This window comes from Zootoca vivipara, chromosome 3 (genome assembly GCF_965207765.1).
Source record: "Zootoca vivipara chromosome 3, rZooViv2.hap1.1, whole genome shotgun sequence".
NCBI lineage: Eukaryota > Metazoa > Chordata > Lepidosauria > Squamata > Lacertidae > Zootoca > Zootoca vivipara.
The window spans coordinates 105,579,312-105,601,496 of record NC_142586.1 but is presented as its reverse complement, the minus strand read 5'-3'; the positions used below and the strand labels follow the sequence as shown (position 1 = coordinate 105,601,496).

General features: G+C 48.0%; 1 protein-coding gene across 1 annotated transcript in view; it reads left to right on the top strand.

Annotated features, from left to right (window-relative positions):
- FSHR (follicle stimulating hormone receptor) overlaps positions 1-22,185 on the top strand; it is a 92,535-nt gene that overhangs the window by 21,928 nt on the left and 48,422 nt on the right. Inside the window, exon 2 of the mRNA XM_035110488.3 lies at positions 18,834-18,905. Coding sequence (XP_034966379.3) covers positions 18,834-18,905 — 72 coding nt within the window. The remainder of the gene's footprint in view (positions 1-18,833; positions 18,906-22,185) is intronic.

Sequence of the window (22,185 nt, the reverse complement as noted above, 5' to 3'; positions counted from 1 at the left end):
TGGATGTTGTTGGGGCCAGTAATGATGTTGTCCGGGTGTATGTGGCAGCAAAGTTGGCATCTGGGTTTATTGCAGGCTCTGGTACCAGTGTCCATGTTAAGTCTGGTGGTTGTATTATTGTGGGTGAGGAGTTGTTTAAGATTGGGTGGCTGTCTGTAGGCAATGAAAGGTCTTCCTCCCAGAGCTTGAGAAAGGGAGCTGTCATTGTCCAGGAGAGGCTGTAGATCTCTGATGATGTGTTGTACTGTTTTAACTTGGGAGCTGTATGTGATGACTAGTGGTGTTCTGTTTTTTTCCTTTTTGGGTCTGTCTTGCAGCAGGTTCTCCCTAGATATCAGTCTGGCTCTGTTGATCTGTTGTTTAACTTCATCAGGTGGATATTTTAGTTCTAAAAAGGTTTGCTGTAGATCTCTTAGGTGAGATTCTCTGTCTGTAGAGTTGGAACAGATACGGTTGTAACGTAGGGCCTGGCTGTATACGATGGATTGTTTGGTATGTTTGGGATGGTAGCTAGAAGCATGTAGATATGTTTGTCGGTCAGTTGGTTTTCTGTATAAGGTGGTGTCTATACGTCCATCCTGTATTTTTATAGTAGTGTCCAAAAAATGTATTTCTTGCATAGATTGGTTCATTGTTAGGTTGATGGTGGGGTGAAAGTCATTGAATGTCTGGTGGAAGGTTTCCAGGGTCTGTTGTCCATGTGTCCAGATAATAAAAATATCGTCAATGTATCGTAGGTACAAGAGAGGTTTGAGTGGGTAGGAGTCTAGGAAATGATGTTCTAAATCTGCCATGAAGATGTTGGCATACTGTGCGGCCATGCGGGTGCCCATGGCTGTGCCGCTGATCTGGAGGAACAGGTCATCACCAAATTTGAAGTGGTTGTGGGTAAGGACAAAGTGGCAGAGTTTGGTAGCAAAGTCCGCTGTGGTTTTATCTGAAATGGTGTTCCTTATGGCTTGTAGCCTTAATCACGAATTTGTGCAATCCTCATTTAAAGCCATCCAAGCTGGGGGCCCATCACTACCTCTTGTGACAGTGAGTTCCATAGTTTGTGTGCTGTGCAATGAAGTTCTAGCATAATGAGAGAGGGGAATCCCCCCCCTCTGTCTTCGATCCCCAAGGCCTTGCCTAATTTTGGTGCAGGGCTTTCCCCAGTAGAGGCTCAAAGAAACTGCACCCTCTTTACTTTCTCTCCAATAAGAGAATAATTTATGTTTCATTCCACGGAGAAAAAGTAAAGTGATTCACTCGAGGATTCTTGCAGCGAGTGCAAAAATCTACCTTCCCCTCCCGATATGGGTGGAGGCTGCGGTAAGTGATCTCTGTGGGTGGAACAGGCAGAAAAGTGTAGAAATAGTTGCCAAAATATACAGGATCTCCTTCCACAAATATCCTGCCTATGACAATGATGGGCATTTTTGCCAATTAGTTAATCTGAGCATGAGGTGCAGGGCAGAAAGAAAGAAAGGCAGATTGTTGCACGGGCACTTCTGGAAAAATCTGCAACAACAAAAAACACTTAGCAACATGCCCTTCAGCAGCATGGGTTAGTCTCCAAAACATGGTGCTCCCAGTCTCAACACAGATACTCAGAATAAAAAGTAAGGACAAAGAATTCACTGTCTCTTTTATCACTTGCTGCACAGAATCACTCCACTTGAGTTATTCTGTGTTCAAGGCCACAGATGCAGGCAGTTAAAATAAAGCCAGAGAGAATATTTTTTTTCAAGCACCACCAATCTAAATTTAACTCATGCTTTGCAGTTTGTTTTTTTAAATTTCCATTAGGAAAATGAAACGGTTATTGCAGAAGTTAAGGTTAGAGATGGAAGGTACCCAAGGGTCATCTAGTCCAACCCCTGCAATGCATGAATCTCAGCTAAAGCATCCATGGCAGATGGCCACCCAAGCTCTGCTTTAAAACCTCCAAGAAAGGAGAGCCCACAACCTCTCAGGGGAGTCTGTTCCACTGCCGAACAGCTCTTACTGTCAGACAGTCCCCCCCAAAAAAATGTTGAGTCAGAATCTCCTTTCTTGTAACTTGAAGCCATTGGTTTGAGTCTTACCCTCAGAGCAGGAGAATACAGGAATGTTCCCTCTTCCATGTGACAGCCCTTACGGTATTTGAAGATGGCTATCCTATATCTCCTCTCAGTCTCCTCTTTTCCAGGCTAAACATACCCAGCTCCTCGTATGGCTGTTTCCAGACCCCTGATCATCTTGGTTTGCCCTCCTCTGCACACATTCCAGCTTGTCAACATCCTTCTTAAATTGTGGTACCCAGAATTGGACACAGTATTCTTAGCCTGGACACTGAGGTCTTCCTCTGAGGGTCTTCTGCTGGTTCCCTCACTGAGAGAAGTGAAGTTACAGGGAACCAGATAGAGGACCTTCTCAGTAGTGGCACCCTCCCTTCAGATGTCAAGGAGATAAAGAAATTACACAACTTTTAGTAGACATCTGTAGGCAGCCCTGTATTGGGAAGTTTTTAATGTTTGATGTTTTATTATGCTTTTATAAAGATGCGGTAAGCCGGCCAGAGTGGCTGGGGAAACCCAGACAGATGGGCAAGGTATAACAACAACAACAACAACAACAACAACAACAACAACAACAACAACAACCCTCACAGCATCAACTCCGCTGGGTTGCCTACCACCGGCGCTGCTTCCTCACTCACATACCTGCCGCCATCATGCTGGAGTTGGCATGGCTGCCTATCAGCAGCCACAGAACTGCAGCATGATGATAGCCTTATGTTTTTATGTCTATAGGAAGATAGAGAATGACATTGGTGATCCAAAGGGATGCGGTACGGTCCAAAACAGCTGCACAGGGTGACACAGTGGAGATACAAATGAGAGTGAAGAAGCATGCATAGAATTTATGTACCGCTTAACTGTAGGAAAAAAACCTCAAAGTGGTTTACAAAAAAAAGATAAAACAATATAATTATCACTAAAAGATATAACCATCCTTTAAAACATACGAAAAGGTTAAACCACAATAGAACAGATGAAAACAAATTAAAACTCGTACAGATTTTCTAAACATCTGGGTAGCCACCATCTCTGCCACAGAATATTCTCTAAAATTAATTCCAGGGTTGGATTCATCCCCAGTCAGTCCTTCTGCAACATCACTCTAGCTGACCTGCCAGCTATTTCAGAGGCCCCAGTTCTTTAGTTCTTTAGATGGAGACAAATGAGTTTTGCCCAGGATTTGTAGGACACCTTAAGAGTGATTGTCTCAATTGCCGGAGTCACCTCTTGATTTCAGATACCGAAGACAGAACAAGGCATCAGCGGCAGGGGCTGCCTGCCACACAGACAGGAGAAATTCCCCAGAGCCATCAGAAAACCCCTTGGAGCCTGCAGGTTCAGTCCTTCCAAATAGGTCTGCCACTCCTGCAGAGTCCCAGGGTTGACATAAGCCTAATGGCCTGCCTACGATGAAAGGACCAGCTCATGCCCCCTCATTGCGAGACCATTATCTTCCTGCCCCGAATATCGCCATGTCTCTTTACACTGGGAATAGCCGAATGCCTCCATGACATCTTATGCAGAGATGGGGCAGAATCATAGAATCATAGAGTTGGAAGAGACCACAAGGGCCATCCAGTCCAACCCCCTGCCAAGCAGGAAACACCATCAAAGCATTCTTGACATAAGTGTCACGGTCCGGTCGGCGGGCGTCAGGACCAGAGGCAAGATGGAGGTGCAGAAGCAGGAACAGGTGCAGGGCTGAGGGTCCAGTAGCAGGCAGTCGCAGGGTCAAGGAGCAAGGCAGAGACGAAGGTCCAAGGAGCAAGAAGCAAGGCGAAAGCTCAAGGAACAAGAAGCACGGCGAAGGTTCAAGGAACAAGAAGCAAGGTGAAGGTACAAGGAACAAGAAGCAAGGCGAAGGTACAAGGGTCGAGGATCAAGGTGTCGGCAAGGCAAGGGTCCACAGAGCAAGAATCAAGGCGTCGGCAAGGCAAGGGTCCACAGAGCAAGGATCAAGACGTCGGCAAGGCAAGGGTCCATGGAGCAAGGATCAAGACGTCGGCAAGGCAAGGGTCCACAGAGCAAGAATCAAGGCGTCGGCAAGGCAAGGGTCCAAGGAGCAATGATCAAGAGGCCAGATGCAACAAGGCAGGGATAGCGCTGCTGTCGCAAAGAGCTGAAGGGAAAAGCTGAGCTTTTATCCCTCCCAGCTCCTGCCACCAGGTGCAGTGAGATAACAAGTGGCCTCACCTGAGAGATTACTCCTTGCCTCTCGAGCACAAGCTGAGGTCTCCACCTGTGTGGCCACGCCTTGCTTCTCCAGCACAACCTGAGGCATGCCCCAGTCCTGCAAAGCACTACAGGCCCCAGAGCCTGACTCCTGCCCATACTCCTGACAATATGCCTCTCAAGCCTCTGCTTAAAGACCTCCAAAGAAGGAGACTCCACCACACTCCTTGGTAGCAAATTCCACTGCCGAACAGCTCTTACTGTCAGGAAGTTCTTCCTAATGTTTAGGTGGAATCTTCTTTCTTGTAGTTTGAATCCTTTGCTCCGTGTCCGCTTCTCTGGAGCAGCAGAAAACAACATTTCTTTTATCCTTTTATATACAACGTTTCTTTTATCCTTTTATATATTTGAGCGTGGCTATCATATCACCCCTTAACCTTCTCTTCTCCAGGCTAAACATGCCCAGCTCCCTAAGCCGTTCCTCATAAGGCATCGTTTCCAGGCCTTTGACCATTTTGGTTGCCTTCCTCTGGACATGTTCCAGCTTGTCAGTATCCTTCTTGAACTGTGGTGCCCAGAACTGGACACAGTACTCCAGGTGAGGTCTGACCAGAGTAGAATACAGTGGTACTATTACTTCCCTTGATCTAGATGCTATACTCCTATTGATGCAGCCCAGAATTGCATTGGCTTTTTTAGCTGCTGCATCACACTGTTGACTCATGTCAAGTTTGTGGTCTACCATAGATCCTTTTCACATGTACTGCTCTCAAGCCAGGTGTCTCCCATCCTGTATTTGTGCCTTTCCTCTTTTTTTGCCCAAGTGTAGTACTTTACATTTCTCCTTGTTAAGGTCATTTTGAAGTGTGATCCTGTCCTCTGGGGTATTAGCCACCCCTCCCAATTTGGTGTCATCTGCAAACTTGCTCAGGATGCCCTCAAGCCTATCATCCAAGTCATTGATAAAGATGTTGAATAAGACTGGGCCCAAGACAGAACCCTGTGACACTCCACTAGTCACTACTCTCCAGGATGAGGAGGAGAATGAGAGGCAAGATCAGAACAATGAATCATGCAGAAATGCAACAGGAAGCCTCCTTTCTGACGGAGTTCTCTGGACTCTCAGAACCCATTCCGTATTTAATAAATGTTTTTCTCGTGGTGCACGGGGAGTTCTCTGGCAGCCCATTGTTTAGGCTTACATTGTATACAATATATGAGGGTCCTTATCAGTGTTGAGGCTGATGTATAGATAAGCAAAAAAAAAAAAAAGGTGAGAGGAACGGCAGCCTTCATTTTCTGCGCAACAGATCTTCTTTATTTCTACCAGGGTTTTTCTTCCCTCCTCCCACAAACGAATTTCAAGAACACAACACTGAACCTTTGACAGTCAATTAAATCTCTCCAACTCCAGAAGTTGTTTCTCTGCGCTCCATCCATTTTGCAATATGCTTCATAATGTTCTGTGGCATGCTAATGTCCTTACCAACCAAAATACAGCTTACTCCGTTTTGGTAGAAATGCAAGGCTGGCAGAATCCCAGCAAGAAAACGACAACCCAATAACCTAAAACCTAATACACAAAGTACCGTTTGCGATTCAAACGGGGCATAAAAGTTATTTTCTTTTCAGCGAGAAGCAGCTGATTTCCTCAGCAGGGACACTTAATGATTATTGGATGTGAGGAACTTTGCAAAAACGATCCAAATAATAAATAACAGAAAAGGAGATGGGCTGTGGACCAGTAGTTTATCTGGGCTGCTTACCTTCAAGGCAAGAGCTAGAGAAACTTTACACACAGGAAGGTATTGCAAGTGTTTGAAACCATTGCCATTTTCGGCTTCTCCCTCCCTCTGCTGAATCTCAGAATGTTCACAGCAGGGCGAAAATCTGGATTATAAAATAACTTTGACTTTTAATAAAACAAGAAACTGAAGAATGAATGTAGAATGTTGATTCTGCACACAGTTTGGTTTCTTGGCTTCCAAAAAATGCTGTATGATTAAAGAAGAAGAAGAATCTATTAAGATCAGAGTTTAAAATCTGAAGTGACCCAGGAAATCAGCCTTGTGTAGCAAGTCCCTCCGATCAGTGAAATAATTGACTCGTGACACAGAATTTAAGGGTTAAATTGGGTGGTTCAGGCCACAACTTTATTAAATTTATGCATGTTGAGCGGAATTGGCTTAGGCGTTGGAACCTACCAGACTAAATCCGACTCCAACCCGTGTGTTGAAGTCCGTGAGAAGTTAACCACCAGAAGGGACCCGGCGATGCAGATCAACCGGAACTCCTCCTGTGGCCACCGTACGGGGCGTGCCTTACGGCCCTGGCGACTCCCGGCTCTGGACCAAGCCTCGCCCCCGGAATCCTTTAACGGAATTACTTCTCCATATTTGGGCAGGCGATGACGCAATCTGCCCCTCCTCCATCTTATTGTTATGCAAATTTCCAACGCCTAACCGCCTAGCCTAAGTTGTGACGACATGCTACGAGGTAGGCGAAAAACCCATCATGGCTAGCCCAGTATGGGAAAAGTCCTACCCGGTCCACTGACTAACCAGGCAACCGACTAGGTCCGCAGCAGCGCCCCCTATTCTCTTTTTAAGGGGCGGGTGGGCGGGTGCGTCTGTTTGCTCCGGCGAACTGGAACAAAGAGACCGAGTTCCGGCAACGCGGGAGGATTTAAGCGCTGCGGCCCCGCCCCCTCGTCCCTATTGGACAGGGGCGCGGATGACGCAGTTGGAGGCTTCCATTGCGTGGGGGCTGAAACTGCAGCCCCCACGCAATGGGCTCGTCGGGCTGCCCACAACTCCACCTCCGGCAAAAGCACGGAAGTGGCTTTGTGTAGCAAGTCCCTCCGATCAGTGAAATAATTGACTCGTGACACAGAATTTAAGGGTTAAATTGGGTGGTTCAGGCCACAACTTTATTAAATTTATGCATGTTGAGCGGAATTGGCTTAGGCGTTGGAACCTACCAGACTAAATCCGACTCCAACCCGTGTGTTGAAGTCCGTGAGAAGTTAACCACCAGAAGGGACCCGGCGATGCAGATCAACCGGAACTCCTCCTGTGGCCACCGTACGGGGCGTGCCTTACGGCCCTGGCGACTCCCGGCTCTGGACCAAGCCTCGCCCCCGGAATCCTTTAACGGAATTACTTCTCCATATTTGGGCAGGCGATGACGCAATCTGCCCCTCCTCCATCTTATTGTTATGCAAATTTCCAACGCCTAACCGCCACTCGAGCCCCCCCAGGCTCGCCACCAATCCGCTCACATGTTATAAACCAAAACAGTCAATTTAGCGTAACCCTAATTTGTAGTTTAGTACTCAGCTAATTTATTATCAGATATAAATCATTAATTAATCATTTACCGAAGGAGTGTGACCCTACTCTCTTATTCACCTAATTAAGATCTACCTCATACAGGACATCTCTTATGCCAGCAATCACGTTCTGTAGCCAGATGTCATTCCCGATAGGAGAAAGGTGCACGCCATCATCACGATAGAGGGCTGCTTCGCTTCGTTTCAAAGTGGGGTGCTGTATAACCCGGCCATTCAATGATAACACTCTGCGGGCCACGAATGAGTTCAAAAGCCTCCTGGAATTGTTCAAGGCTTTTGGGCAACGTCCATCACGCCAACAGCGCCTCTCCAGCAAGGAGGACCACAATATCATCATCCCCGGAAAACTGTCCATCATAACATCAAAATCCTTGCATATATGTAACCGCAGATCGACCGCGTTGCGGTAAGCTAGGTCGTTTTCACCGAGCTGCACGATAAGAAAATCTGGGGGGCCAAGTGAAGCAGCCCGGGCTCGGATAATCGGTAGCAACTCGCTCCACAGCATGCCCCTTCTGGATATCCAGGACACCTCAACATTTTCTGGGAGGCCGAGCCCGCTTCCCAGACCAACTTCGATTGCCCTTCTCTGGGCCCAATGCACTATACTGTGCCCTGCTATCCAACCCCGGATGAAATGGTAACCTGAAAAATAGAGGTGAAAAAAGGCCGGGGTCAGCGCTGCTACCAGAATCGACCTACGTGCGAATGTACCTTTTGTACGCGTTCGACTTCCACCTCCCCATCTCCTGAATCCTTTCCGATGACAAACCTAGGTGCATGGCAGAAGTAGCAGCGCCTATTCTAAATGAATGGGCAGAAAATTCCGTGGGGTTGTACCCGCAAGATGCAATGGCTTTGCGAAGTACCCTGGTAAATTGCTGACGGGTAAGCCTAGCACCGTCATGGTGAATGAGTAATGGACCGGGTCCTGGCGGTCGGAGGTGAAGATAACGTCTGGTATCCTTCACTGGACAAGGACCTGCAGCGCCTGTTGCCGGGAGGCGAATGGTAGCGCCTTTCCCCTTCTGGTCCGTCTTTGACTGGCGGACGTGAACAAGAGCCAGGGAGTCGGACAGTGATAGATCCTGTAATAATATACCCCGGGTGATACCGTCAGGGTGGTCCTCACACACCACCTCGCCAACCCTAAGGGCCCCGAAGTAAGCCAACGAAAAAGCTGCCGAAAACAGCCGCGCTTCAAATTTGGACCAACAAAGGGTTCTCAATTGCTTATGGATTTGAGTAAGCATGTCGAAAGTGATGGGCCGCCTGGAATCAGGCACGGGAGGCTGCAGCCTACGCCAACCCTCCATTGCTCTACGCAAATGGAAGTTATCGCAGGGGTCGGTGAGATAGAGAGATTTTGAGAAAAAGGTGATAGCTGCAGTGTGGATGCCCAGCGTCTTGGCGGCGCGACCCAGCCCTCTAAGGTGCACCACGTATTGCATAACCTCCTCAGGGGTTGGTGGCCCTTCAAGGCGCACACCAGCGCCCTTCTGCCGGAAGGCAAGGAAGTCTGCCCATGCCCGCTTATAGGAGCTGAGGGTAGCGGGGGCCACAGAAGCAAATACTCCCTTTAGGATTTCTCGTTCCCAAGGTTCCATAGCTGTTCCGGGAACCTCTCTGGACACTGCTGCGCATCCGGTGCTAATGAGCGGAAGCGGTCCATCTGGAAACGAGACAAAGCATCTGCAATATTATTATTCTGCCCCGGCACAAAAAAATACACAGAAGGACAACAAACAAGGGAAAACACACAAAACAAACGGGAGGACAAAGAAGGGTGATGCCAAGATCCCTGCAAAAGAAATAAGCCTAAGCCAAAAACGAAGGTGCGTCTGTTTGCTCCGGCGAACTGGAACAAAGAGACCGAGTTCCGGCAACGCGGGAGGATTTAAGCGCTGCGGCCCCGCCCCCTCGTCCCTATTGGACAGGGGCGCGGATGACGCAGTTGGAGGCTTCCATTGCGTGGGGGCTGAAACTGCAGCCCCCACGCAATGGGCTCGTCGGGCTGCCCACAACTCCACCTCCGGCAAAAGCACGGAAGTGGCTTTCCGCCGACCTGGGATCCCTCCATTTGTTTTGGACTTACATCTCTCATAGTCTAAAACATATGGACAGCGCCAGGTATGCAAAGGTTGTAGTAGATCTTCTAGCCAGAGATTCATGAAGCGTGGTCAGGAGCCCACAATGGAAATGAGAGCAGAAAAGGCAGGATATCTTTTCTGATATAGCAAATATATATGCCAATAAAGGTGTTGTGATTGATTGTGATTGATATAGCAAATAATGACAAATGTGGAATTAAAACTAGGGGCTGGGGAGAAATTTCTCAGAAAATACTTTTCTGATCTCCCCCTTTTAATATCTTTTTTGAGCTCCTTTCAGTCTGTTGAATAATTTCAACCCCCCTGGAGAATATTTGATGAAATACTTCCCCCCCCCCCAAAAAAACCCCTCCCTTACATGTGAAAAGTGATTGCAGCTGCAGATCCTGTTTTATTATTGTTTAATACAATTTTAATATTGTTTTAGAGCTTCCTCCCGGAAAAATAGGGCAGAGAATTTTTGTAAGTGTGTTTTGGGGGTTTTTTTGCATCTGAATTTAAGATGCAGTTGGATTAAACATTAGGAAGAACTTCCTGACAGTAAGAGCTGTTCGGCAGTGGAATTTGCTACCAAGGAGTGTGGTGGAGTCTCCTTCTTTGGAGGTCTTTAAGCAGAGGCTTGACAGGCATATGTCAAGAATGCTTTGATGGTGTTTCCTGCTTGGCAGGGGGTTGGACTGGATGGCCCTTGTGGTCTCTTCCAACTCTATGATTCTATGAGACGTGTGCCAGTTCCTGATTCTGACTCGGAATAGGTGGTCATGTCTTTCTGAACTGTACATATGTATATAGCAATAAAGCTTGAAAACCCATCATCGAGCCTTGGTGGTCCTTGGTTGTGGGGAGCCGAACAGCAGCCCTGACAGATAGTGATGTGTTGGGGTGGCAGAAGGCAGTTGAGCAGAGGATGAGCAGCTAAAATGACATATATTTTACTTAAATAATGTGTGTCCTAATTGAAATGCTCTTGCAGACTCTTTGAATTCTGTCCTGTAATGCATTGCTGAATCAAGTCTGACTGACTAGGGATTTGGTGTGAGCATCTGTACTTGATCACCCTCCAAGGGGAATTTCCCCCATAGTGTTGAAAAGGTAAAGGACCCCTGGACAGCTAGGTCCAGTGAAAGGCAACTATGGGGTTGCAGCTTTCAGGCCAAGGGAGTTAGAGTTTGTCCACAGACAGCTTTCCAAGTCATGGGACCAGCATGACTAAACCGCTTCTGGCGCAACGGAACACCGTGACGGAAACCAAAGCGTGCGGAAATGCTGTTTGAGTTCCTGCCGCAGCAGCGCCTATTTATCTACTTGCACTGGTGTGCTTTCGAACTGCTAGGTTGGTAGAAGCTGGGACAGAGCAATGGGAGCTCACCCCACCGTGGGGATTCGAACTGCCGACCTTCTGACTGGCAAGCCCATGAGGCTCAGTGGTTTAGACCACAGCGCCATCTGCATCCCTTGTATGTTGAAAGTAACCTGCTGTGTGAAGGTTAAAAAATTCATTCATTGCTCTGCTCAGGCCCTGCTCGCCCCTGGCATGTGGCCTTGAAAAAGTCGCCCTGAATGGAATGCGGCCCTCAGAATTGGGGGGGGGGAGAGTTTCTTTGCTCCTGATTTTATAACACAATCTGTAGATTAAGCTGATGTTTGAGGGAGAGTTGGATGTGATGAGCCAATCCTTGTCTGGCATCCTTGTTTCCATGCCTGTTTTGTCCCCCCTGCCATTGTAAGAGGCAGGGAAGCATCTCCAAGATGGTACAAGGCACGCAACTAATCACATTGCAAACAGGCTTCTTTTAGGAAATTAAACTCCTCAGCAAATATCTGCTCCTGACAAAACACACATTGCTTCAGAGGCTTAGGAAAAGATAACATCACACTATTATTTCCAAGATGAAAGCAAAAAATGTTCTTCAGAACCCTTTCACAGTTATCGCTTTGGAACGGAGACCGGTGACATAGGATTACAGTTACTGTATCTTGCTGGAGTTTTATTTATTTTTTTATTTTTTAAGGGGGGTGGAACCCTGCTTTACTGTGGTGCTTTACATAAGTTATAATGTTTAAAAGAGATGATAAATATCAGGATAAATATCATGGCTTGGCGTTTGGGGCAAGCTAAAGGGAATAATTTGACAACGCATGTGCTTTCTGATTACCTGCATGTAGCTATCAAATGACTGAGATAAATGGGTTTGGAGGAGGGCTTTGCAACAACCTAAACAAAAAATGTGGCATTATGAGCCATGGATCAGACGCTGCTTGCTAGTACAACTAATGGCCCAATTTCCTGGATTCTGCAATTACGGAGCAGAATCTCAGTCTCAGGGAGGTGCATGCAAAACACCTGCAGGGTGGGTGTGTTTGTATGTTGTGTTCATGAGAGAAAAGACCGAGAGATTAGATCTGCTCAGGTGCCGCTGGGTAAGAAGCACAGGGATTGGGGGCAAATCAAAACGCAGCTATTCTTTGAAATTAGCACTTCTCTGGATTTTGCAATGCAAGTAAAGGTAAAGGGGCCCCTGACCATTAGGTCCAGTCGTGACCGACTCTGGTGTTGTGGCGCTCATCTCGCGTTATTGGCCGAGGGAGCCAGCGTACAGCTTCTGGGTCATGTGGCCAGCATGACAAAGCCGCTTCTGGCGAACCACAGCAGCACACGGAAACGCCGTTTACCTTCCCGCTGTAGTGGTACCTATTTATCCACTTGCACTTTGACATGCTTTCGAACTGCTAGGTGGGCAGGAGCTGAGACTGAGCAACGGGAGCTCACCCCGTGGCGGGGATTCGAACTGCCCACCTTCTGATCGGCAAGCCCTAGGCTCTGTGTAACCCACAGCGCCACCCGCATTTGGTACACATTTGGTAATGTGTACCAAATGGCACACAGCAGGGGGAAGGGTGCATAAGAATGCAGCGATTTGTGAAAATACCATGTGAAAATGCTGTGCGTTAGGGAAAACTGCTTGCAAAAAAAAATGTGTATGTTGGGGGGGAAATGTGCACTAAAATGGAGGTGAATATTTTGTAGTCTTTCATGATCTGAACCATGAAAATTTCAAGGCTTCCTTGTATTAATTCCCCAAGGCAGATATGTGTACAACTCACCCAATCCAGAAATATGCATTATCAACTAAAAATCTGACCTGTGGCCCTTTCAGAGAAGCAGCTATGATTCAGAGGGCCAGCTCCTGAAGAGCTAACCCAGAGGTGTGGTCTAGTTGGAAAAGTTACTGGCGATCTCTGCAAGTTCCCTGGCCTCAACAGCAATAAAGTTTTGCTCTACCCATAACTCAGCTTGTAGTGAATTTCTATGTAAAGAGCAGAGGAAAACTCACCAAGTTAAGCCACTGGGGAGATCTGCTTGGGATCTTTCAGTCCTGTCATAATCATAGCTGCCAAGTTATCCCTTTTTTAAAGGGATTTTCCCTTATGCTGAATAGGCTTCCTCGCGAGAAAAGGGAAAACTTGGCAGCTATGGTCATAATGTAAGCAAGTCTCATACACGGGGATGTGCAGAACTGCACCGAGAGAGACATCAGAAATGTGTGTATTTGCTAGGACTGGGGTGATGGTGTGCTTCAGTCTTCAAATCTGTAAGTTGGATTTTGGTCAGAGAAAATGGTTCAAAATAAGATTCCTATTTTCATGTAATGGCCTAGATTAGAGTTCCTGGAACAACAGGAGAGCCTACTTCACAAAGAAGAATAAAAGCTGCAGAATGCTGTGATAAATATTTATTACCAGTTGATGGACCGGCATGCATTTTGAGCAATGCACTTTTTAATTTTTTTAAATAAAAGATAGAGCATCTCTTTACAGCTGTTGCCGTAACTCCCCAAGATGCTGAAAGTTACCTGTAACAAGCAGCTCTCTCTCTCTCTCTCGCTCTCGCTCTCGCTCTTGCTCTCGCTCTCTCGCTTTCTTTCACAGTACAAGAAAATGAAAGGATTAACTATAATCTTAATGTGTCAAGCAGAGATTTAGCAGCAGGAAATGCAGGTTGCCGGCCAGGAAGTGCAAAGTGTTAGTGGGGAAGGTGCCATTTGCACCGGAGAAATAGCTGGATGGAGGGATTGCTAAACCCTTCTCTTGCTCGTAGCTTTTTCTTCCTACAACCCTCATCCCCAGCTGCTTTTCTCTTCTTGACTAGAGCTCCAGACTTGTTTGCCTTGTCACGAGGGGGGAGGGGTTTGAAGGAAGTGGTGCAAGAGGAAGCAGTAGGCAAAGGGGGGCAACAGGGGCGTTGCAATAGGGGGTGGGGCACCCTGGGCTCCACTCTGTGGGGGGCAGCATGGCGCCCTCTCGCCACCTCCACCAATGGCTGCTGCTACCATGGCGGCGGCACGACCGCCATCGCGGAGGCCCCAATGTTGCTGGCCTCACCCCTCGCTTCTTCCTGGTGGGGCGGAGGCAAGGGGCAGGCCAGATAGCTGCGTCAGCGGCCGCCGCTGCCACCCCTCGCTGCTCCGCCTCCCTGCCTGAGTAGGAAGAAGCACAAAGCGTGCGGCAAGCCGATCCAAAGTGTGCTTTGTGTTTCTTCCTACTCAGGCGGAGCGGCGAGGGGCGTCAGCGGAGACGCGATTTCCCGCATCTGTGCAAGCACCATTTCCGGAGCCGCTCGGTGAGTCCCCGCGCCATGCTGTGACTGTTTAGCACAGTGCGCGGGGGACTTACCAAGTGGGCAGCTCGTGGGCCAGATAAACGGCCTTCATGGGCCGAATACGGCCCACGGGCCAGAGGTTGCCAATGTATGATCTATACACAGGGGCGTAGCCAGGATCAAAATTAGGGGGCAAGGGGCAGGGCCAAGGCACGGGGGGAGGGGCCACAGTGGGGCAAGGAAAGCCATGGTCGTTCAGGGGCAAGGGGGCGCCAGGATCAGCCCGAAATTGGGCTGCTCCGACCCCCTCCTCCCCCTCCGCAACCGGCAGGGGCGAGGGGGCACCAGGATCAGCCCAAAATCGGGCTGCTCTGACCCCCTCCTCCCCCTCCTCGACAGGCAGGGGCAAGGGGGCGGCAGGATCAGCCCCAAATCGGGCTGCTCCAACCCCCTCCTCCCCCTCCTCGACAGGCAGAGACGAGGGGGCGGCAGGATCAGCCCGAAAACGGGCGGCTCAGACCCCCTCCTCCCCCTCCGTGATCGGCAGGGGCGAGGGGGCGCCAGGATTAGCCCGAAATCGGGCTGTTCCGATACCCTCCCCCCCTCCGCGATCGCTGGGGCGGGTGGAGGGAAAGCTGGCTTTCCCTCCACCCGCCCCACAGCCAGCAAGGGAGAAGGGAGACGGAACCGGGCGGTGGCGGTGGGCAGCGGGGCAGGCTGGCCAGCGGCCCTGCTTCTGGGGGGGCAACTGCCCCCTACTGCCCCCCCGCCTACGCCCATGTCTACACAATATATTGTGCTGTCTGTCCAGCACAGGCTCAGCATCTTAAAAATAAAAGATAACTCCAAAAATCAAAATGATGTCTCTCTCCCCCTTCCCAGAACGAGGGAACCTGTCATGGGGGGGGGGGGGTGCCAGGTTGTGTCCCCTTGTGCCCTTTCAAAAATCTGTGCCTGGGGCCATGGCTACCATGTCCTTTCTCACACTACGCCCCTCGGTAGTTGTGTGGATTGGTGTGTGTGTGTCTGTGTGTGTGTGTGTGTGTGTGTGTGTGTGTATGTGTATATATATATATATACAGAAGTATATGCACTGATCTGATATACATCCCCCCGATCTGGTATTTATAGGATATATGACATGCTAGTGACAACTGCAGCCATCAGAGATCATTCTCCAGGCTACCATGAGGCCAATTCTAGAGAACGTGGCTCAGAGAGTGCAGGCATGAACTGTAATGCGGCAATGTTATGCCATTGCTCACATCACCAAGTCCAAGATCCAGGTCCCCAGCCCAATCAGATTTAATTTGGTAAGGGCTGGAGAAGAAAGAGAAAAGGGTGATTTTGGAACAACGTTGGAAGGACAAGTTGATTCAAAATTGTTATTACGAAAGAAATCTGTGCTCCAAGGAGATAAAAAGTGGAGATTCATCTCTCAGGCAAGGCTGCAGAGGCAAGAAAAGAAAAGGAAAAAAACCCTCCAGTAATTCAAGAAACAATTAGCTGTCACTTCTCAGGGGTAGCAGACTGTGAAAAGTAGTTAGATGGTGATATAATCTTTGTATTATGACTGGCTTTGGAAGAAAATCCTCATTTGGGGGGGGGGGCAGGTGACTCTAGAGTCAATCTTGTGTGAGGCCGTTTTTTTTATCATGCGGCCATTTTTAGTTAGCAGAATCAACCTATTCAGGCTTCAGCTCATAGAATCATAGAGTTGGAAGAGACCACAAGGGCCATCCAGTCCAACCCCCTGCCAAGCAGGAAACACCATCAAAGCATTCTTGACATATGCCTGTCAAGCCTCTGCTTAAAGACCTCCAAAGAAGGAGACTCTACCACACTCCTTGGTAGCAAATTCCACTGCCGAACAGCTCTTACTGTCAGGAAGTTCTTCCTAATGTTTAGGTGGAATCTTCTTTCTTGAAGTTTGAATCCACTGCTCCGTGTCCGCTTCTCTGGAGCAGCAGAAAACAATCTTTCTCCCTCAGCTCAGGTGATGGATAGAGACTGGGGGAAGAAATCCAGTCTTGTTGGCTTTTTCGTGTGAACATACCTGTCCTGGCCTTCACTATGCCCGAAGAACTCAACATCAAACTTTAATGCACAAATCAGATTGGTATCTAGGCAAGGCACAGCAGGTATGTAAGAGGCTAAGTGCAAACTAAGGCATTGATCCCATAAACCAGTGGTTCCCAACAGGTGGTTCGCGGACCCCCAGGGGTCCGCGAGCTATGCCAGAGGGGTCCGCAAGATGCTATTAGAATAAAAAATATATTAAATATATTTCGTATGATAACAGATTTTTTGTTTTGGCCGCTTCCTGCATGAGCAGAGTCTAGCGCAAAACTAGAATTAGATAGAGGCAGTAGTTCTGCTGTATGTCGTTAGGTGGCGCTTCACAAACACTACTGTTTTGCAAAGAGGCAGCGCGCGCATTCTACTAACGCTCACCTCCCCAAGATGCTTTGCGCGTGTCGGCTTCATTTGTGCACTACTGCGCAGGTACCCTGTCTTCTCCATTCCCCTCCCTCCTCCCTGGCACACGCTGCCTCTTTGCAAAACAGTAGTGTTAGTAAACAAAGCGTTGTTTTCCGTGGAAGCTACAGTTCGCGTAGTTAAAAATGGACCGCTGGTTAAAAATATAAAATATAAAAAGACTCTTAATTTGGCTCTCACTTTTTAATTTCAGGATTAGGAATTAATGGGGGTCCATGTCACAATAGCGGCTCGACGAGGGGTCCTCGAGAAAATTTTGTTGGGAACCCCTGCCATAAACTAAGACATTGATCCCACAAGTACCATGGTCCCTGCTATTTCCTTTTCAAGGACAGAGTGGGCACAGCAGTTAGTGGCCAGTCTCAGGACCGGGCAAGCAAAAGGACACTTCTTTGAGTAGGTTGGGCTTGTGATGTCTGTTTGCGCCAGCGCTAACATCTCCTTGCAGGTGGGGTTGGAGCAAGGTCAGCATCGAATTTACTCTTAATTTGCCTCCTCCTCCTGAAGAGGCTGCTCATTGGTAGGAGGAGGCCCTGGCAGTTTCTCCACAGCAAGAGGTGTCTGATCAGAGTGCCCAGTGCCATAGGGGCATAACACTCCTCTGCCAACCTGCTTGGTCCCTTCCCTAGACCCAGATCTCCATTCTTTGGGCTTCTGACCTCTTCCTCAGGCTTAGACACTTCTTGGGGTCCTGACTTCACTTCTCCCATCCCACAAGAACACTCTCTCGTGTCATCTACATCCAGCTCCTTAAGCTCCACATGGATCCAACCGTCCTCTCCATGGCACCTCCATGATACTCACAACGTTTCCTAATTTGCATTTCCTGAAACACAGCTGTCCTAAAATGCTGCCTTCTAGCAAATCACTCCATTGGCCCATCTAGCTCAGCAAGGTCTGCACTGACTGGCAGCAGCTATCCAATGTTTCAGACAAGGGACCTGTCCTGTGTGCATACCTGCCAAGTTCCTGCCGGAAAAATAAGGGACCGGCAGACCGGAAGTAGCGCTGCCGCCATTTTGGAACTGGGCGGAGAATGCTCAGAAGTGACTTTTGATGCTGCTCTGCCCAATTCCAAAATGGCCGCCGTGCCGGAAGTCGCGCTGTGGCCATTTTGGAACTGGGCAGAGCAGCATCAAATGTCGCTTCTGAGCATGCTCCGCCCAGTTCCAAAATGGCCGCCGCGCCAGAAATCATTTCTGTGCATGTCCAGAGACTCCAGACATGTGCAGAAGGAGCCTCCCCCGACCAGTAAATAAACTGGGGGGAAACAAAAAAATCTGTTTTTTCAGCTGGGAACGGCTCGAAAAATGGGGGTTTCCCGGGGAATACGGGAAACTTGGCAGCTATGCCTGTGTGCTGGGGACAGGGATGGGGGAATCCATCTATTTCACTTACTAATTTTTTCAATCTTCAGCTGTCCATCGGTCTTTATGCATTGGTTTGGAAAGTGGGGGCGGAGAATTAAGTCCTCATGAAAATTCATCAGCATCTTAATGTGACTTTCTCCTAATATACATATTTTTGTATACAGTTTTGCATTTTGCAAAGCATTATTTCCTAATATAATCCATATGGTGTTATTTTCCCCAATATATAGGCACATCTATGCACACTTTAAATCGTATGAAGTTTCGTACACATTGGTCAACTGGAGAAGTGCTCCGCAAAATTCAAAAACAAAAAAGTGAATTTTGATTGGTGGCTGTGTTTCATTCCACATACTGTGTATTATTTTGGAGAGAGTGGATTAAGCAGAGTCGCCTTCAAATGCAAATTGAAGAGAAATTGTCTCCCATCCCTGGCCTTCCCTTGTGCTCACCCAGCAGTACATCAACTACATCACTCTGGGAATACAAGCCCATGCTGAAGTAATTTTGGGGGGAAACGGGGGGAATGAGAAAGTTGGCGTTGAAATGTGTTCCTATGAAGTTTAACATTGTCTTGGCATGGAATTTTAATTCTCTTTGTCCAAAACGTGAACTGTACTAATTACTTATCAAGCTATGCTTAATACATAAATATGTTTTGTTCCCCCCCCCTTGTGTTTTCAGGATATTTTTTCTCACCAAAATAAGAATCATACCGAAAGGAGCTTTCTTGGGACTCGATGAAGTTGAAAAAATGTATGTACCTCCATATTCACTCATTACATTTAGTTTATAGAATGATTTATGAGGCTATTTTTGGTTTGGGGTTGTTCCCCCCCCCTCCTTCCCTAGACCTGCACTGTGCTTTAATTAAGCTATCAGCTTACCGCTCCCATTGGAGCCTCCTCTTCATTCACTTAAGGAGGGGGGGGGGAGGAGTGAAGGAGAGTTTGCAAAGCCAGTCTCCCAAAGCGACGTTGCCACAATTACATCTGTGCATCCTTATGAAATAGGTTTTCCAACAAGGAGTTGATTGGTGGGCACTTAAGAAGCAAACGGAGTAAGAGATCACAAGAGAAGAGCAGGATTTGTAAGGCGACTTAAGGGCTGGTTCTCTTCATGCGGGTGGCGCTGTGGTCTAAACCACTGAGCCTCTTGGGCTTGCCGATCAGAAGGTCAGCAGTTCAAATCCCTACGACGGAGTGAGCTCCCATTGCCCTGTCCCAGCTCCTGCCAACCTAGCAGTTCTTGGGCACTCAAGGTAGTTGCAATGGGAAGTTTTAAATAGAGACTCACCGATCCAACTGTCCATTGTGAAGGGTCCGGGGCAGGCCATGCATACACTGGCAGCTGTCTTAAGCATGTGCTGACGCTGAACCTGCAGTCCTCCATTAATTCAGGGGTGGCGTGTCCCATTTTGTCCCCCTCATTGCCGCCCCACTGCTGGCACCGTGCCTCTCTTACGTACGTTGCATGACGGTCACTTAGAACTGGTTACTGAGAACCTCAGGAGGGTTGAGTGCTCTCGCACCCTGGTCCTGCCTGCTTGCAGGTTTCCTATAGGCATCTGGTCCAGGATGCTGGACTAGATGGGCCACTGGCCTGATCTAGCAAGCCTCATCTTTTGTCCTTGGCAAAGACTGATACTAGTTCAGTTGTGGAACTATAGTTCCGTATAGTAAAAGCTATGGTTTTCCAAGTAGTGAGGTATGGAAGTGAGAGCTGGACCACAAAGAAGGCTGATCGCCGAAGAATTGATGCTTTTGAATTATGGTGCTGGAGGAGACTCTTGAGAGTCCCATGGACTGCAAGAAGATCAAACCTATCCATTCTGAAGGAAATCAGCCCTGAGTGCTCCCTGGAAGGGCAGATCCTGAAGCTGAGGCTCCAATACTTTGGCCACCTCATGAGAAGAGAAGACTCCCTGAAAAAGACCCTGATGTTGGGAAAGATTGAGGGCACTAGGAGAAGGGGACGACAGAGGACGAGATGGTTGGACAGTGTTCTTGAAGCTACGAACATGAGTTTGACGAAACTGCGGGAGGCAGTGCAAGACAGGAGTGCCTGGCGTGCTATGGTCCATGGGGTCACGAAGAGTCGGACACGACTAAACGACAAAAAAGTTCAGTTGTGGAGGTTGGGCCATTGTCATGGCAATGCCCAGCAACACCATGAGGGGAGAGAGGGAGGAGGAGGCTGGGCAGGAACAGCTGGGAGGAGAAGGACAGGAAATGGCAGAAGGAGAAGGGGAGGGGGTGGCAGGAAGAAACCACGGAGTGAAGGGGCTCACTGATGCTGAGCTGGAGCCCCAACACCACTCCACCAGCTCGGGAACAGAGGGGGGGCGGCTACGCAGGTCCAGCAAGGGAGAGGCAGGAGTTGAAACGTAGAACACAGAGGCGGGAAATAATAATAATAATAATAATAATAATAATAATAATAATAATAATTTTTTTATACCCTGCCCTCCCCAGTGAGAGCTGGGCTCAGGGTGGCTGACATCAATAAAGTAACAATAAAACGCAAAAGAAGGAAAAACAATTGATTAAAATGCAGATTAAAATGCAATTTAGATTTAAAAATTGCTTTAAAATGCAGCCTCATTTTAAAACGGCCCAAATCAAAACCCAAAGGCTAGGCGGAACAGCTCCGTCTTGCAGGCCCTGGGCTCCCTAAGCTTTTATGCTGGAGAAAAAGCCGCCAAAAGTTACTTCCTGGATCTGAATCCGACATTACAGATGGCTGAATGATGTCTACTGCTTTTGTACATATGTAAATAAAGAGTGGAATATGTATAGCTCAGAGTAAGCAGCACTATTTCTTGCGGAGAGTACCCCACCACTCTTCCAGCCATGAGGGCGAACTTGGCTCTGCCCCCACCAGATGGAGATGTTAGACAGCTACCCTGGACACAGAACTGACCTGTAGCTCCATGGGCAGCTGTGATTCCAAAATGTAACTCAGTAGTAGAGTACCTGCACTGCATGCAGAACATCCCAGGTTCAATTCCCGGCATCTCCAGGAAAGACTAAGAGAGGACAGAGTCTGAAATCCTGGAGAGCCACTGCCAGTTAGTGTAGACAGCATTGAACTAGGTGGACCAAAGGCAGCTTACTATGTTCCTGCCATTTCCACCCTGCAAGTCACCCTTGCAGTCCAATACAGTGGTACCTCTACTTACGAATGTTTCTACTTACGAACGGAGCTCCGTCCGCCATCTTGGATGCGGTTTAGATAGGATTTTTTCTACTTACAAATTTTTAGATAGGGTTGCTTCGACTTATGCATTTTTCCTCCCAATGCATTCCTATGGGATTCGACTTACAATTTTTTCCGGCTTACGAATGTGCGTTCGGAACGCATTAAATTCGTAAGTAGAGGTACCACTGTACTGGCTTGTTCATTTTTGCTGCAAATCCCTTGGCTCCCAGCAGGGCTCATGGAAGCATGAAGATGACTGCTGAGCCCACCTGTAAACTGTTTCTATTGTCGCTTGTTACCTGCAGAAACCATATGTCTGCCTTGTATAAAGTGCGAAAGAGGGGGTGTTGACGAGGGAGGAAGCTGGTGACAAAACTGACAAACACTGTTAGCGAAAGAGCAGAAGAAACACAATGCTAAAGAGGGGAAGTGGCTATCATTTGAAAATATAGCGATGTGCTGCGGAAACTCTGTGGGGAAACAGTTTAAAGCACGGCAGCGATGAAAATAGGGGGTTGATGAATATGCAAACGAGACCAATCAGCATCGGTGGCGTCTGCAGATGAGAAGCAGCAATGAAATGTGAAATGGCTCACAAATCAAAAATATAACCCATAAAACATTCATTGGAAATATTCATGATAATGCAGGGGCACAAACTATATAATCAAGTTATATATTTGCATATAAAAAAGGAGACCCCCTTGTATGAGATTCTTCCACCTGCCTTCCCCCTGCCCCGCAATATCACACACACACAAAAACCCAAGATTAAAGTCAACGGTAGGCTATTTAAAGGAAATGGCTATTAGTAATGCGATGCCTCCATGTGGTA